Source organism: Falco punctatus (genome assembly GCF_963210335.1).
Source record: "Falco punctatus genome assembly, chromosome: 1".
NCBI classification, from domain to species: domain Eukaryota; kingdom Metazoa; phylum Chordata; class Aves; order Falconiformes; family Falconidae; genus Falco; species Falco punctatus.
In genome coordinates, this window is record NC_137580.1 from 24,396,165 (window position 1) to 24,412,314 (window position 16,150).

At 45.9% G+C, this 16,150-nt stretch overlaps 1 protein-coding gene across 13 annotated transcripts in view; it reads left to right on the forward strand.

Moving 5' to 3' along the window:
• The window catches only part of SLC4A4 (solute carrier family 4 member 4), a 239,997-nt gene that overhangs the window by 172,820 nt on the left and 51,027 nt on the right, over positions 1–16,150 (forward strand). For all 13 annotated transcript variants that reach the window (XM_080408335.1, XM_080408336.1, XM_080408337.1 and 10 more), the window contains one exon: positions 7,229–7,386. In XM_080408335.1, the coding sequence (XP_080264461.1) occupies positions 7,229–7,386 (158 nt within the window). The remainder of the gene's footprint in view (positions 1–7,228; positions 7,387–16,150) is intronic.

The following is a 16,150-nucleotide window of genomic DNA, read 5'->3' on the forward strand; positions in this document are numbered from 1 at the left end:
GAAGAAGAGGGGTGGAACATCTTCCTCGCTGGATGAGGTAGCCCTGGTAGCGTCGCTTTCCCGGAGCAGGACTGCCAAAAACGGCCTTCCTGGGCTTTTAAGCAAAAGCATGGAAACTGTATTTTAGATATTTGCCAGCTAGATAGTGTTATCGATGTCTCACGCCAGTGGTGTTTGCTTTGATCGCTCAGTTCCACTGATGCTAGCAACTAAATGCTGCTAATGGGAGGGGGAATTCAAGCTGGCACTGAATATCATAGAATCACGGAGTGGTTTGGGTTGGAAAGGACCTTTGAGACCCTCCAGTTCCCACCCCCTGCCACAGGCAGGGACCCCTCCCACCAGCCCAGGCTGCTCCCAGCCCCGTCCAGCCTGGCCTTGAGCACTGCCAGGGATGGGGCACCCACAGCTGCTCTGGGCAGCCTGGGCCAGCACCTCACCACCCTCACGGTGAAGAACTTCTTTCTCATATCTGATGTAAATCTCCCCTCTCACAGCTTAAAGCCATTCCCTCTTGTCCTATCACTACAGGCCCCTGTAAAAAGCCCCTCTCCAGCTTTCCTGACAGCCCCTTTAGGCACTGGAAGGTGCCGTAAGTTCCCCCAGAGCCGCCTCTTCTCCAGGCTGACAGCCCCAGCTCTCAGCCTGTCTGCGCAGGATCCTGCGTGGCTGGAGGAAGGTGGGTTATGAAGTTTTAGTACCTGTTCGTAGCTTCCCTTGGTGAAGTCAGTGGATGGCCCTTTCATTCTGATTTTGTTTTATTAATGTTATTGTAAGGATGAGACGACAAGGTTTATTAGTTGTCTCCTGTATCTATGTAATGGCTTTAGACCTGAGTAACATTTTGCTTTGATTTTTCCTTTTGCTTTAAGCATGTGAGGGCTTCCCTGCTGCGAACTCAGCAGACACTATTAGGTGAGGACAGCAGGGATATCCCACAGAGGCAGCTGCTTTGCCCATAGCCGAAAAGCTCAACCCAGTCACAGCCTCCCACATCTCTGACAGGTTTTCTTTTGTCCCAGCCCTCCTTTCACTTAGGGCTGATTTTTCAAACAGGGCGTAGCTGCGAAAGCTTTAAGTTGTGTAAAATAAGGATAAGATGGCATGCAAATGGGCTAGCTGTATCCCATCTCCATTGATCGAGATGACTCTCCCCATGCAACCTGGCATGTAAGTCCAAGCAGTGCACGTCGAGCGAGTAGCCCAAGTCAGCAGGCACCGAGCATGGGGCTCGGTGCGCCGAGATGTCCTGTGCGGAGGCACGGTAGTTGCTGCTGCCGTATGGCACGCTGCAGAACTAGGTCCCCAAAGGGCAAGTGATTTCACCTTTTGTAGGCTTGTAACCTCAGTGTCAAAGGAGGCTGTTCCCAAATAGGTGGTGTGTTTCACTTGAACTCCAGCTCACACAGCTGGAGGTTTTTGTTTGGTAACTCTTCCTTAGGCTATGGGTGATCAAATATGACTATGACACGTAAGGGCAAACGTATTCTTCCAAAGATCCGTGCCAACATGTTCCTTGCAGGCTGTTCTGCAATGGCTGGAGCAACATTACAGTAACGTGACTAGCTAAAGGGCTTCTCTAATTTTAGTGCTGTATCATGGATTTTTGGTTAGCTTTGTGTTTCTGATGCTTCAGCTAATGACTCATTTAGTGGAGTTTTCACTTGCCTTGGGTGTTCTCTTGCATTGGACAAGCCTGCAAACTGCTTGGCAGGGTGTGCCAGGGTCACGGGCAGGAGCCATGCGTTTGTTCACCCAAGTGCTCCTTTTCATCGTCTCTTGCTCTTGGTTATTGGGCAGCTTTGCTGTTGGTTGTACTAGGTGCTCCCAAAAGAGAGGAAGAAGCTTCCCATCCTTTAAAAACAAAGTTGTTGCTGAGTGATTTAGGAAAATCAGCCTGGTTCGGTCCCTTAAATTGCTTTTCAATATCTTGCCAGGATAGGGGCACGTAACTAACCTGGGCACTCTCTAGGCCCTGGCAGCTGCAGTCACTCCTTGCTGCTTCCCAGGGCTGTGAGCTGGCCTCTTGATTTTCCTTTACACCTGCATTTCAGGCTGGAAACTACAGCGGTTGGGAGCTGCTCCACAGGCTGCACAGCAGTCTCCTCTGCAGAGGCGGCAGCATCTGTGAGACGGCAAGGCAGACAGGTCTGCAGCACAGTAACATGCCCGAGAGCAAAGGAACAGATGCAATGAGAGCCCTGCATACTTGGGAATTGCTTTCATTTCCAATAAATCTTAAGTGATGCTGATGATAACAGAGTGTTAAAATACATTTAGGGAAATTGCAATTTTCAGATTGCCATGCCTGTTTGCCAGTAGAGTGTTGGAGATCTGTGCCCTCTAACGTAACATTAGTGGTCGGGTTGGAACGATGCTCTATTTAGCAGAGTGCAGGGAAAGGGAGTATAGTGCTTCCAGCTGCTTGGCCTCCCTCCCTCCCTGCTGAGGTGCTGCTGAGGGCTCCAATCTTTCTGAAGCTCCTTCGGGGAATGGTTCAAAATGGACTGTAAGTGCTGATTGCACCCTTCCCATCACCTGTCTGATAAATGATTTAAGAAAGTGGTGCCGCAAAAGTCATTTGGAGCAAAAAATCCACGATAATGATAGCTTTTCAAAATTAGTCATGCTGTTTCGATGTGCTGGGCAGAGGGGAGGCAGAGGGGGGAAAAGGGCCGGTCCTCTCGGCCTCGGGAGCTGGTCAGCTGCCTGAGCTCCTGCTTGTTGGTTCTAGTTCAGAAAGGCACCTGGGTATGAGCCAACACTGTGCTTGTTCTGCAAGATGCACAAGCACGTGACCAACTTGTTCAGCAAAGTTGACCGTTTATTGTGGATTTGCTGCCTTCCCGTTATTTTTTTATTTCCAGTTTCCTCCATAGCACTATTGTGGAAGAACTGGTTGCACTTTTCCAGGCTTCCTCCACAGAGTTCCTTGATGCTTATTTAATATTTTCTCTGGTGGTAATCCTGACTGAAGTGTGCAAGAGTAGGATTGTTCCAGCAGTTTTCTTCCTGCTGAATCAAGTCATGCCTTTTCATGAGGTTTTTTTTTTTCTGATTTTCTACTTCCTTGAGTTGCCTGGCAAAGCTCATTATGGACTTGTAGCCCAGTTTAGTGTTACCCCCCGCTGATGTTTCTGGCAGTACATCCTCCCTCACCATTCACTCTTAGCCAGAGCAACACAGAGCATCTCCAAGGATCATTCAGGGTGAGAGGTAGGGGGTGGGAGCCAACTAAGGGCAGGATTTTTCAAAAGCCTTCAACTTCAAATTAATTCTGCCACTGCTGAAGTTAAAAACAAAGCTGTCTCGGATCTGAGGACACTCAGCAATCCCTCCCTGGCTGCGAGGATGCAGCCTGAGTGCTAAGCTGCACAGAGGGGTGCGTATGAGGTGAGGGCAAAGATGCCCCCACCAGAGTGGCCAAGGCTGCAGGAGCTTGGCCGGTGCTGCAGAGAGGGCTAGGGGTACGAGCAGTGCTGCTCGCATCACCCTGCCGTGCCGTGATAACAACCTAGCAGAAAGGCAGTCCTCTGCCAGCCTGAAGAGATTTCCAGTGCCAGGAAGGTACCAGAAAAGAGGCAGGAGAGGCTGATTTTTAAAACTCAGCTCCTGCAGTGTTCTCCCGTTATCAAATCAGAAGCAATCGATGACATTTCTACATAGTTAAACTTGGTTCATATTTTGTCAGCTAAAGGATGCATATTTATAGAATCATAGCATCACGGAATGGTTGGGCTGGAAGAGACCTTGAAGACCCTCCAGTTCCCACACCTCCCACCAGCCCAGGCTGCTCCCAGCCCCGTCCAGCCTGGCCTTGAGCACTGCCAGGGATGGGGCACCCACAGCTGCTCTGGGCAGCCTGTGCCGGCACCTCACTGTCCTCATGGTGAAGAACTTCTTCCTGATATTGAATCTAAATTTACCCTCTTTTAATTTAAAACCATTCTCCCTTGTCCTGTTGCTACAGGCTCTTGTAAAAAGTCTGTCCCCACCTTACAAGGCCTCTTAGGTACTGGAAAGCCCCTCTGAGGTCTCCCCAGAGCTGCCTCTTCTTGTCGCAGAGCCCCTTGAGCCTGCCCATGTTCACTGTGGTACAGCTACAGCAGCAGATGCAGAGAGGAGAGGAACAACCTTCGGGCTGTAAGGAACTATTTTTAGCGTGAAGCTGTAGCTGTGCTTTGGGAGGAGACATATAAATGAAAGTCACACTGGCTGATGGGAATGATGCTGGTCAGTACATTTCTTCTGGCACTCTGGTTTAGTGGCGGTGAGCATGGTATTGGACCTCAGATACCATCTGGATGCCTTGGGAAGGATTGCTGGAAATTAATAAATACAGCTGTATAGGTTGTCTTCTTATCTTGCTTTCCTGCAGTTTTGAGCCCAGTGTTCGGTAACAGATGCTTTTCTGCGTTCCTAGAAGTGCTGCTTCTATTGTGACTGACATCCCAATGATGCTTTCCTGGCTCGTGGATTCACCTTACGTTGGCTCCTCCATTGCTGCTCCCAGACTTGAGGCTCCCATAGCTTATGCAGTGCGCAGACAGCCCCCAGAAGGACCCAAGGTGTCGGGAGCGGAATGTCTTCCTCTGTGCCATCTCCCTTGCCAAGTCAGAACGTGGCTCCCTGCGTATCCCGGTGCAGGCACTGGGGTAGCTGTCCCTAGATCCAGTGCACAGAGCTTGTTTCCACCCTGCAGTGACAGGCTGCCTGAGGTGATGCTGTGTCGACTGCAACACATGGCAGTTGGGTGTAGGGTTGCTGGAGAAGGCAGGAGAGGCCATGATACACCATGGTTAAAGCCACAGCTAACAGTGGGCTTGCCACGAATGAAGAGTCAAAACTCCAAATATGATGAAGAATAGGGATATTCCCGTGTGCTTTTCTTATTCATCAGGCAGCAAAAATTGATAGGAAATCCTGCTGAATACTTAATTTTTTAATATGATACAATATAGTAAATAACTGCATTGTTTTGCTTTGAGATACAACCTTTGTTTTAAAACAAAAAAAGTCAAGTTGTGTTGGTTTTCAGATAGACTAAAATCTAGATCTTAGGTATGAGAAAGCTTGAAGATGAGCAGTGCAATGGTACTGGTGTATGCTCATGACAGCTTCACCGGCTCCCTTTGTCATGTTTCTGGCACAGCTGTTGTCACTGTCAATGAAAAAAAAGGCAAAGATGTAGAAAGAGAGTGAAGGAACACTAGAAAAAGCACCACCACCACCAGAAAAGCTCAGGTAACAGCTCAGGCTTATGTTACTGAGGAGAAGGGAGCAGTCAAAGAACATAAAAGTACAAAGAAGGAATAAGGCTAGAAGGGCATCACAGGAAGGATGTGTTGAAATAACCTCGGTGAGTCAGAAAATCAGGTTACTAGAGTGATCAGAAGGAAATTTTGGTGTCTTAGTTGCATTTCTTTTACTACAGAATACCTGCTGAAATGCGTGTGTTCTTCATACACTGTCATCTCTGTTTACCTGGGTGCCCTTCAGAAGAATCTGTCCTTTTCCGACAATGATTTTGATCTTGTATTCAGTACACTCCCTCACCGTCCTTTAGAAAGGGTAACCGGACCCTTTTGGGGAGTAAACAACTGATTGGAGCAAGCCTGCCAGCTGCCTTGGTTCCTTTTCCCAGGTGGTCTTTCTACCTCTTCAACAGAAGAGATGGATATCTTCATACTTTTATCCGTGCGGCACACAGGGCCTTGCTGCTGCCGTGACAGTGCGTTGCCTCCAAATTGTGTCTTAGCCAAGATGTTTTCCCCCAGACCCCTGTTTTAAAACATTAGCAAATTTCTAAATGTTTGCTCTTTCCTTGCTTTCAAACATGACTCTCAGGAAAACCAGAGAACAGACTGGTCATGAGATGGAAGTTTCCCATGGTGTGGTGAGGGTTGTTTTGATGAGTCTTGTGTTGGTGGTCTGGGCAGAGGAGGGATTTCGTATCTCTTGGAGGTGGTTGGGGGAACCCCCACAACATGCCATCTAGAAAAGGGGACTGAGTGTCCTCATCAGTGAACAGTTAACGCAGAGCCACCATCGTGAGCATCTGGAGGGGCTTCCCTATGCCACCCAGCCCTCCCTGGTGCAGGACCCATGCAGAGGCCAGGTGTCCTGCTCACAACCATGGACTTCCTCATCTTCCCTACTTCCCACTCCCATACCTGGTGCTTTTATTTTCCTTGAAAACCCTCTGTGATTTCTCTTGTCCTCATGGATGCGCCTTCTCACATCACTTCTTCCCAAGGCTTTCTCTTCCTTCAGATGTTTGGGAGGTGAGGGATGTCGTAGCCATCCAGCATCATTCTGTAGAAGGGATTGAGAAGGGACTTTCTCCTGGACAAAAGGTCTCTGATGGTGGCACATGTTCCTCTGTCCCGCTTTGGCTGTGCCTTGCTGTGTGCTCCGAGGGCAGCAGCCTGTGGGAGGGCTGAGGGCTTGGGCAGTCATGGTGGGAAGCTGTAATGAGCCAGTCTCTCACCTAGGCAATTAATGAGACCGTTAGCAGAGTTTCAAAACCAGCACTCCTGCAACTTTTGCCCAGTGACTCCTCATGCACTGGCCTGCACGGGCAACAGGATCAACAGCTTTGGACAACCTCAAGCAAATTTTAGATGAAAGCAGATGCTACAGGCTAGGAAACATGCTCCTCAAAGCCTGTGCTAAGTCTTTCTCTTAGAACTGGAAGAGACATGTACACAGTGAAATGCAGGTGCCCAGCTCCTGGCGTCCATCCTTCCTGGGTCAGTTTTCCTCAGGCCAGTCGTTTCTGTAGCAGCAACTGCAGAACCTGGAGTTGCACTTCCATGCATAAAAAGTGCCTGCCTCTCCCTGTCAAGCAGGTGGCTGGGCAGCGAGGTGCTGCGGTACTTTTTCCTGGCACCATGCCCACATCTGCCCATCTTCCTCAGTGCTGCATACCTTCCCCCCCCCCAGATAACACCATCTCAGGTCTGTGAACAGCAACAGCTGTTCCAAGGGGCATAATCTTCTCAGCATCATCTTGGCTCCAAGCACCACTGTCAACATTGTGCTTCTGGGGCTGATCGTCTTAGCATTTGTATCTCTGTAGACTCTGTGGGGATGGTACACATTGACCAAAGATAGATTCTGGCCGAGGAGGAAACATGGGTGAAAACCGGGTAAATATTATCGCGCGTTCCTGTTTGTGTGCCTAACAAAATTCAGTTTTCTTTTCTCTCCTCTTTCACTGATGCAGCTGAAGAATAAATTCATGAAGAAATTGCCCCGTGATGCTGAGGCCTCCAACGTGCTGGTTGGGGAGGTGGACTTCCTGGAGAGTCCTTTCATTGCTTTCGTCCGGCTGCAGCAGGCGGTCATGTTGGGCGCCCTGACCGAAGTCCCTGTGCCCACCCGGTAAGAGAACTCAGCCCCCAGGCAGGGGAGCAGGAGTTGGAAAGTGCACTTCAACCTTTTAAACTAAAACCACCGGGCCAGAAGAAGACATTCTCTGTTGCTTTCCATCACATGACATGCCTAATGGTCAGGATTATTGGTTTAAAATAACAAAACTCACTGTAGCCGCTTAATAATTTTCAGGTCTTGAATTTGGTTGTAAGATATGAGCTGCAAAATGAACAAACACAAGCACCAACTTAATAGCTTAGCAGTAAAGGGCACTGCTGGTATGAAATTTAACTGCTGGGGCTTTTTTCCTGCCCCTTATGATTCCACCCCCCCGCCAGCAACACACACTGTACATAGCTCAGATTCCCTGTGCACGTTTTTGCAGTACGCATTTTTCCTCTTATACTCGCACCAGATGAACGACGTAATTCTGGCCCTACTGGGGCAAACAAAAAGTCAGATAAACTGAGGCATACAGTTATTTCAGGGTGGTCACACTATGTATCGCTTTGTAGTGCATAATGATTAAGAGAAAAACATCGTATCAATATTTTATTTATTGTGGATCATGTTGCAGATTAATCTTGAGTCTCACAAATATGAATATATCTCATGTTCTTAAATATTGGAATTCGCTGCTTGAATACGCGTAACGGTCTGTACAGTGAGTGTATATATCTACCAGAACAGCAAAGCTGAAGTCCTGCTTGAATTCTTAGCAATATCACCCTTAGTTGTACAATTGCATCTTGTTTATCATGTGACATAGTAGAGAAAAATGATCGGGATAGATGTCCAGGACATGCGCGTCAGGATAGGCGTACGGAACTGCTGTATGTGAGCACGATGTAGTAGTACACACCAATGCCTCACTGAGGTAAGAACTGTAAAAATGATTTGTGTTAAAAGGCAATGAGGTGCACAAAGAACGGAGCAGGGCAGAGTTTCAGTGAGAAGGGTGGGAGGTTGGTTTGCAGTGTCCCCTTTCAGCTCCACACGGGGCTCGGCACCAACTTGTTCCTCGGCGCTGCTGCGCACCTGGGCTCTGGCATGCTTTTAGTATCAGCTTACAAAGGGTTTACTTGGCATTTTGTTTGCGATTATGGAGTTCAGGTTGCACCTTTCACATCGCTAATATGCAAATAGGTGTTTTATGTGAACGGTTACAAGGGCTTTCGATACAGAGTGAAAGGTGTGATTTGAATAATGTCTAGAGGGTTTGAGGCTACATTAAGTAATATTTTGTAGGAAGAGATGTAGTACCATGACAAAAGCACATGGCTAGTGCATTACTGATACTGGAATGGATCACAGCCATTGTATGGAATAAAAGTTACATGGTTGTTATAACCTGGGCTTTATTTCCATGTACAAAACAAAGGGAAAAGATGATCTAGTTTTGCTACTTGTTTAATTGCCTTCTAGTAACGCAGCAGTGTTTGTATTTCTTATAGTTTCATTAAGCAGGTCCCTACAATAACCACATCGACAACTGTTTGCAGACACTGGATATTCTGGTAGTATGGACGGTTTTGAGGGTAGGGATTATTCTGGAGTATAGAGACATGAAAGGGGCTTTATTTTATAAAAGGTTATTCTTCATTCCCCAGCATTCCTGAGCTCTGTATACGTCAGTATTTCAGTGTTGAAGTTTAATCCACTTACTCTTTTTTTTTTAAACATGTCTCCAAATGCTTTTCAGCAGATGTAAAATTAGGTATTGTTTGTTTTAGTAGTGGGAGCCAGGAAGTTAGATCTAGGATTGCTGAACGACCTCATTACTCAGTAGCATTAATCAAGACAATATGTTCTTCCATGCCAACAATTTTTCCAGGAAATACTATTATCCATTTGCTGTCCACCAAACCAAATGCTACCCTAATCAAAGCAGGGAGGCTCATTAGATGGCTTTTGTGAGTAATGAAGAGCCATTTGCAGAGGCTGCATCCTGTGAAATTCAATCAAGGAAATCCCGTCAGGGCCCAGACGAGCTATGAGGGAGCGTCTCCTCGGTCTGCGCTGACTCTCGGCCATCTCATGCAGCATGCGTTCCTGCTGTGGACATGCACTTCACAGCCCACAGACTCCACAAGATGCTGGAGCTGGAGCCTTTGACTTGCTCCCCCAGCACCTCTCCCTTGGGGCTTCTTTTATTTTGTTAAGTTACCGAGTTCCTGGTAAAATTGTCAAAACCATGCCATCAAAACTAGGCAGTGCAAAACCACCTGGGGTTTTGAAATGAACACAAGCTAATGCTTCAGCGCTGTGGGTTGCTGCAGGATTATGGTTACCCAGTCTATCAAGTCACCATGGCATGACCTGCATCTGTCTCTGTCTTTAGAAAGTAGCAGGTTGTTTCTGTGTGGAGCAGGCGGGGCGTTAAACACCCAGGTTTCACAGAATCATTTAGGTTGGAAAAAACTTTTAAGATCATCAAGCCCAACCGTTAACCCAGCACTGCCAAGTCCATCACTAAACCACGTGCCTAAGCGCCGCATCTATGTGTTTTTTAAACACCTCCAGGGATGGTGATTCCACCACCTCCAGGGGCAGCCTGTTCCAGTGAACACAGGGCTGTGGGCATGCTGGTTTGTAACACAGAGGGGAGGTGGCCTCTGCGTGGCCATCTATTCCCATGGTGACACGTGCTGCTGGAGGTGCCTTTGCACAGCAATCCAGGTCATGTTTCTGGTGTGTGCTGTGTTAGATAAAAATCTCCTGCTCTTTAGCAACCACAGATACACCAAATACATCCCAGGAGCCAGCCAGATGCCTTGCCTTAAAGAGGTGATGGTTGCAGTGCTTGTTGGATCAGGGGCAGAGGGATGGGGAAAGCCCTTCCAAGGAGCTGGGAGAAGGGAGAAGGCATTCCCAGCCGAAACATGGTGTCACACAGCTTGCAGAAATGCATGAAGCCATCTTGATGTTTTGCTTTTCAAAGCACTAATCAGGTGGGGTTTGCAGCGAGAGGGCAGTGACAGCTTTCCTGCAGCTAGCTGAGAATAAGTGTGTCACCTGCATCCAATAGTTGGACGTGTAAGACATGGCCACAATCCTGGGATGTAGAAGCAAATATGACACTTGCAGAGGTGAAAGGCTCGTGATAGCTATAGTCCCTGCCCTGTTGTGGTTTTTTAACATTCACCTAGTGCTGTAGAAAGAAAAAAAGATTGTTGTGTGCGTAAGGCAGACAAATGTGTACATACTTGCAGACTTCCAGTTAATAGGTTACTTGTTTCTGCTGATATTTTTTTTTCTTCCTCCACGTATTCCTTGGCTTGGATTTTTCTTGTAAGTTACAGCATTTTGGACATTTTATAGAAACAAGATTACTTATGTAGAAGTGAGTCTTATTTGGATACTTAAATTGCCTAATATGTATTTATTTTCCTTTCACTCTTCCTTGCTAAGTATTTTAAGTATTTCCTTTACTTAAAAGTGAATTTTTACTTAAAAAAAACCCCAGCAAGATCTGATGAGCTCTCTTCAGGAAAAGTTTCTCAGCAGGGTGTTTTCTTACAGCCCTAGTAAGAAAAATCACGGTTCTGAAATTGGTATAGAGAAATCCCAGCCTTTCACTGCGTTGAGTTTTCTTTTTACTGATCAGACTAAAAAAAAACTTTAAGGACTTTGGTTTTCTTGTGTTGAATTTCAATTCCACAGTGCCATGAGCTCCTCATATTGGCAAGCCCTCAGCTACTGTGCTTGCACCATGGCTTGGGTATGGCTGCTTCTCCTCTGGACAAAGCAATAAATGTACCTTTTTATTTTCATAAAAGAAATGTGCAATCGTGTGTTCAGGTCTGCTGCATTAATGTAATGTTGATGGGGGAAAAAAGATGAAGAATGAGCAAGGGAAAGATTTCTTTTGGAGATAAGCTGTACAGACTTGCACAGTCTAATATGTAGTGCTGGGAAATTGCCTGTGCCTACAAGTCTCAAATGAAATGAAGTAACTTGCCCAAAGGTCACTTGGGAAGCACGTGGCAGAACCAGGAGTCAGCATCTCCCCCCTTCCTTCCTAACTTAAGCTTTCAAGTGCAGAGGCATCCTTTCTTCTTCATAGGTGAGGGTGAAATTTGTGTCTTGTTTGTTAATTACAGCATTTGAAATGGTGTCAGGGCTGTGTCCTTTAACAGCCCTTCCAGCAGAAGGACTAGCTCTTTGGAATTGAAGCTCTGGCAGCAAAGGACTGCCTTTGTCTGCATTCGTGTGTTGGACACCGTGTGAGAAGCCTGCAATGGTGGTACGTTGCCCGAAACTTGAAGGATCACCTGGGTGAAGTGGAAGGATGGACCAAACACTTCCCCATCTCCTTTCATTACTACAATCTCAAGTTGTTCTCCTTTCAGCCACAGATTCTACTGGAAAAGTTCATTAAGAGGTTGCTCCTTCAGCCTTCAAGTCCATCAACATGTATCTTTATTGACAGGCATCTCACATGATGTCCTGCAACAGGAGGACCGCATTCCTCCAGCCCTCTCAAAAATGAAAATATTTTCTGCAGGACCTTACTGAGTTCGCTTTGTGTAGGTGCCTTTAACCCTTATGGAGCTGCTGCCCTTACTCCAGATTTGAGAGATAGGCATGGATGAGTAGGCTGAACTGGGATCTTTTTTTAGTTGCTCTTTTTTTGGTTTTGTTTTTGTTTATTTCGAGGTGGGGTGGGGGGTGGGAGTGGGAGCCAGGACAACTTTGTCTCCTGCACTGATGGTCAGCTTGCAAAGAGGCCGTGGTGAGGCTTGGTCCTGTGCCAGTTTTCACCAGAAACCTTGTAGGGGAACTTTTTAGTCACAGACATTACAGATTTCTTGCAGGATGTCCCCAATGGATGGCTAAATATTAGTGCTGCGCTGACTTTGGAGCCTGTGTTCTGTTCACTCCCCACCTCCTTGGTGTGTTCTTCATGTGATTTTGTGGCAATTTCTAGCCACATTTCTTAGAAGCACATCAAGTAGAGCTTTGTAGCCTCCTTGGGCAAACTAGATGGAAATTCTTCCCCGTAGTCTCTGGTGTCACCTCCCACCAAGGTCCAGGAGGGTTGTGTTTGCTCATGGCAGGTTATTAGGTCCATAACCCCAAGTTTCTGGGCTTGTACGGAGTATTGCTGCAGTGCTACGTTCAGGTCTTCTAGATGTATCAGCTGGGTTTACAATGTGCTGGCCAGAGCATCTTTGTCCATTTTGAATTGGAATTGCTCATCTGTGAGAAAGAATTTATTCTTGTTGGGTCTGGTGACATAGTCCATCTGGTTAAAAGGTGAAGTGTATGTAGTCAGTGGCCATCATCTGCTTAAGAAGGGTAAAGTGTGCAGAAATGACAGGAGGACTAGTGCTTTAGGTAAAGCAGAATAATTAATTACTGAGTTTCTGGCTCGTTATTGGCTTGGAAGCAAAGGATTTGGAGTGCTTTGACTGTGCTGTCATATAAAGTGCAAGAGGAGGTATCCTGGGCACAAGGGCTGTCAGCTCTGCCTGTAAGCTGTTTCCCAGAGCATTTGGTAGAAACACTGAATTTTGCCACTACTTCAGAGGAACTTGGAGCTAAGTGATACGAGGTGAAACCTCACACTCTGCACTGAAGTATCCTTAGCGATGTGAAGTGTCAGAAATGGGCATGTGGTAACTTGGCACATGTTGTGTGCAGCAGAGAGGAATTCTGTGCTCGCTTTCAACCGGGCGGGTGAAGAAGAGGAGTGGGTCACAGCTAGAAGTGAGGGCTTTCCTAGCTGGAAGTATTCTTAACTAATTGATGTTAAATGCATGCAAATGTAATCTAGTCCAAACCAATAAAATGCATTCATGTTTTTGTGTTCTTAATATTTGGCCTTTTAAAAGGTCTTGTTCTGTGTGCTGAAGGCAATTCTGAGCTGAACCAAGGCAAAGCATTTAGGAAGCGGCACAAACAGCTTGTTTTCAAGAACATTTTAGTAAATTCATGAGCATTCAGGTACTTCTGTTGTGCATTTGAAGAGAGCCAGCTGATGGAATTATTTCAGAAGATGGTTATGAAAATGTCTCGTTCCCCTGAAAAATCAGGAGAATACTGAGCAGCAACTTCAGAAGTTACGAACTTTTTTTAAAAAAATAATATATTTGGTTAATTTGCATCCTGGAGTTTTGAAAGAATTGGCTGTGGAACAGCTTGTCTTTAATGTTGTTTTACAATAACTCGTGAAACACAAGGCAACTTCAGGAGGTAGGAGGAGAGCAGAGGACATGACCTAGGCGTGTATGGCTTAGTGACCTCTGTGTGAACCTGAAGTAAAACACTTGAAAGCCTCATGAAGAACTTGATTTGGAAGTGTTACTGTTAGTAATGCCAATTAATATGTATTTATGGATCCTGTCCTACTAACCTGATGCCTTTTTTTTTTTATAGGACTAGATTTTTTTAAAATAGAAAGTACTTATTTGGATATAATATAACTCATAAGAGATTTGACTTAGTACCTCACAACATTTTCGTTTAGGAAGCTAAAATAATACAGTGCTTGTAAGGGGAGAAGTACTTCTGGTGAGGTGTCACAACCTCTCAACCCTGTTGTGTTCCACATTTTATCAGCAGCTTTTGAGAAAATGTGTAGTTGACATGTTGAAGGCTGTCATGTAATGAAGAAGGTCTCTGTGTGGCCCAGAGGAATCTGATCATCCATGCTTTAACTTGGTCCCACATCAGCTTCTCCCTTTGGGGATGGAGAGCGCAGACGGAAGAGCTGTACTCCAAGGACCCCTTTTCTCTGGGTGATGCTGCAGGTAAAGGGGTGGGGCCATCCCTGGCTGTAGAAGATTTTTCCATCGGTGCTGGAACCGCTGAAACCTGGTTTCCTAAAAGTATGTGCCATGTCCTTTCCCTCCACCATGGCAATAACCCCAGCTCTCCCTGCCATCCTGCCATGTTTCCTAAGACTTCCCATGCTTGTCCATACCTGAAGTCCTGTTCCCTGACTCAGTGCTGTCCAGAGAGGCTGTGGAGTCTCCTTCTCTGGAGACATTCAAAACCCACCTGGATGTGGTTCTGTGCAACCTGCTGTAGAGGAGAACCTGCTTTAGCAGGGGGTTGGACCAGATGATCTCCAGAGCTCCCTTCAAACCCCAACCGTTCCATGATGCTGCGAATGCTCCTAACTTCATTTTCTCAGGAAAGCAGGCTCTCATAAAGTTCCTGAGTAGCCATGGGTTATTTCATCTATATATTTGCACTGACAAAACTCCCAGCTCTTGGATGATTTCCCTGAGGGGGATGCTGATACATTGGAGGAGGCTCACAGCACAGCTGTCAAAGTGACTTAAGAGAGGAGAAAAGCCTCAAATGGCTTAGCCTAACTGACAGATGGCTACAGGTGAATGGATCAATAGGGGAGGGTATTTAAAGGAATTTAATTACCGAGGATTCTTCAGTTTAGCTATAAGAGACAATTTAAATTTATTATTGGAAGTTGAAGCCAACTCAAATTCACACTGGAAGTAATGCAAAAGGTTTTAGATGAGACAACTTACCAAGGGTTATAGTGTGTTTCTTTTCCATTACTGATTGAAAGGTACATCTGTAATTGGAAAAAGGCTTAATTCAGGAAGCTTTAAAGTTGTTTTGAGCAGCTATTAGTGTTTCTGTTTGAAACACATGCTGATACGGAATTTGCTGAAAATTGCCCCAATAATTCCCAGCCTTTGCTAAATTAGGTGAAATGGAGGAGTTGGTTTGTTGCCATGACTTCTTTTATTGCTAATTGTAGGGGTGAGTTGGTGCATGGGAGAGAGTGAGACTTTAGTCTCAGGGTCACTAGCTAGAGTCCAGCTCTTGGGGTGACACCGTCTGACCAGCATGATGGTCCCCACTGAAATCCCACAGGCCACTGAATGTTGGCCATCGTGTGAGATGGCCAACAGAAGTAACAGGGCTTTCTTAACAAGCCAGTGGCAAGGCGAAGAGGTGAGCATGAAGACAGATGTATTTTCACGCCATAGCCATGAAACAATCCTTTTTTTCCGGGACAAATCTGAACGGGGGATTTCTAAGAAGCTTGTGTTTGTACAGCCAAGGCCATAGATGCTGTGTGAGTAAGTAGCCACCAGCTTGTCACCCATCTACTGCCTGAAATTAACTTTAAATTAAGAGTATTTCTAAAGGAGGTAATGGCTTTTACCATTTCAGCGTGGATACCTTGGCCTTGCACAGGAACTTTAGTTTAGGAACTGGGAGAGCCTAAGATAAGGCATAGGTCTTTCCTGAGTTAAGCATTATTTGAATGATTAATTCAAATAATTGAATTAATTCAAATAATTTAATTAAGCATTTTTGAATGAAAAAAAAAATTTTTTTTTGGTCATTTTTCATTCCAGGCCAGAAGAATCTAGATACATTTGAAGATCCAACCTTGAGGCCATACTTAAAACTTTTTCTAATGAGCGTCAATTAAGAGGTTGGAAAACCCAGCCACCTTTCACCAGCATTCCTGTTATTCTGGCACAACTGCTAGACAGTTTTATTGGCAGAAGCATCCATTTTCCATGTACAGCCTTTTCCATTAAGGAATCTCTTTAGAACATATTGTCACGTAGGCAAGTCCTGATTCATAGCGTATTAGCACTGACAAAAGCAAAGGCAGGAAAGATTAAGAGCAGTAATTTCCTATCTCCAAAGGTTTCATAGCATGGTGTTTTTCAAACTCATTAGCAGTGACTAGGATGTAGTTGTTGCCCAAAGAGGTCATGTAAGAAGTTAACTCCTAATACCTTGTAGATACTCTTTCTGATGGTGTCTGCCATAGGAA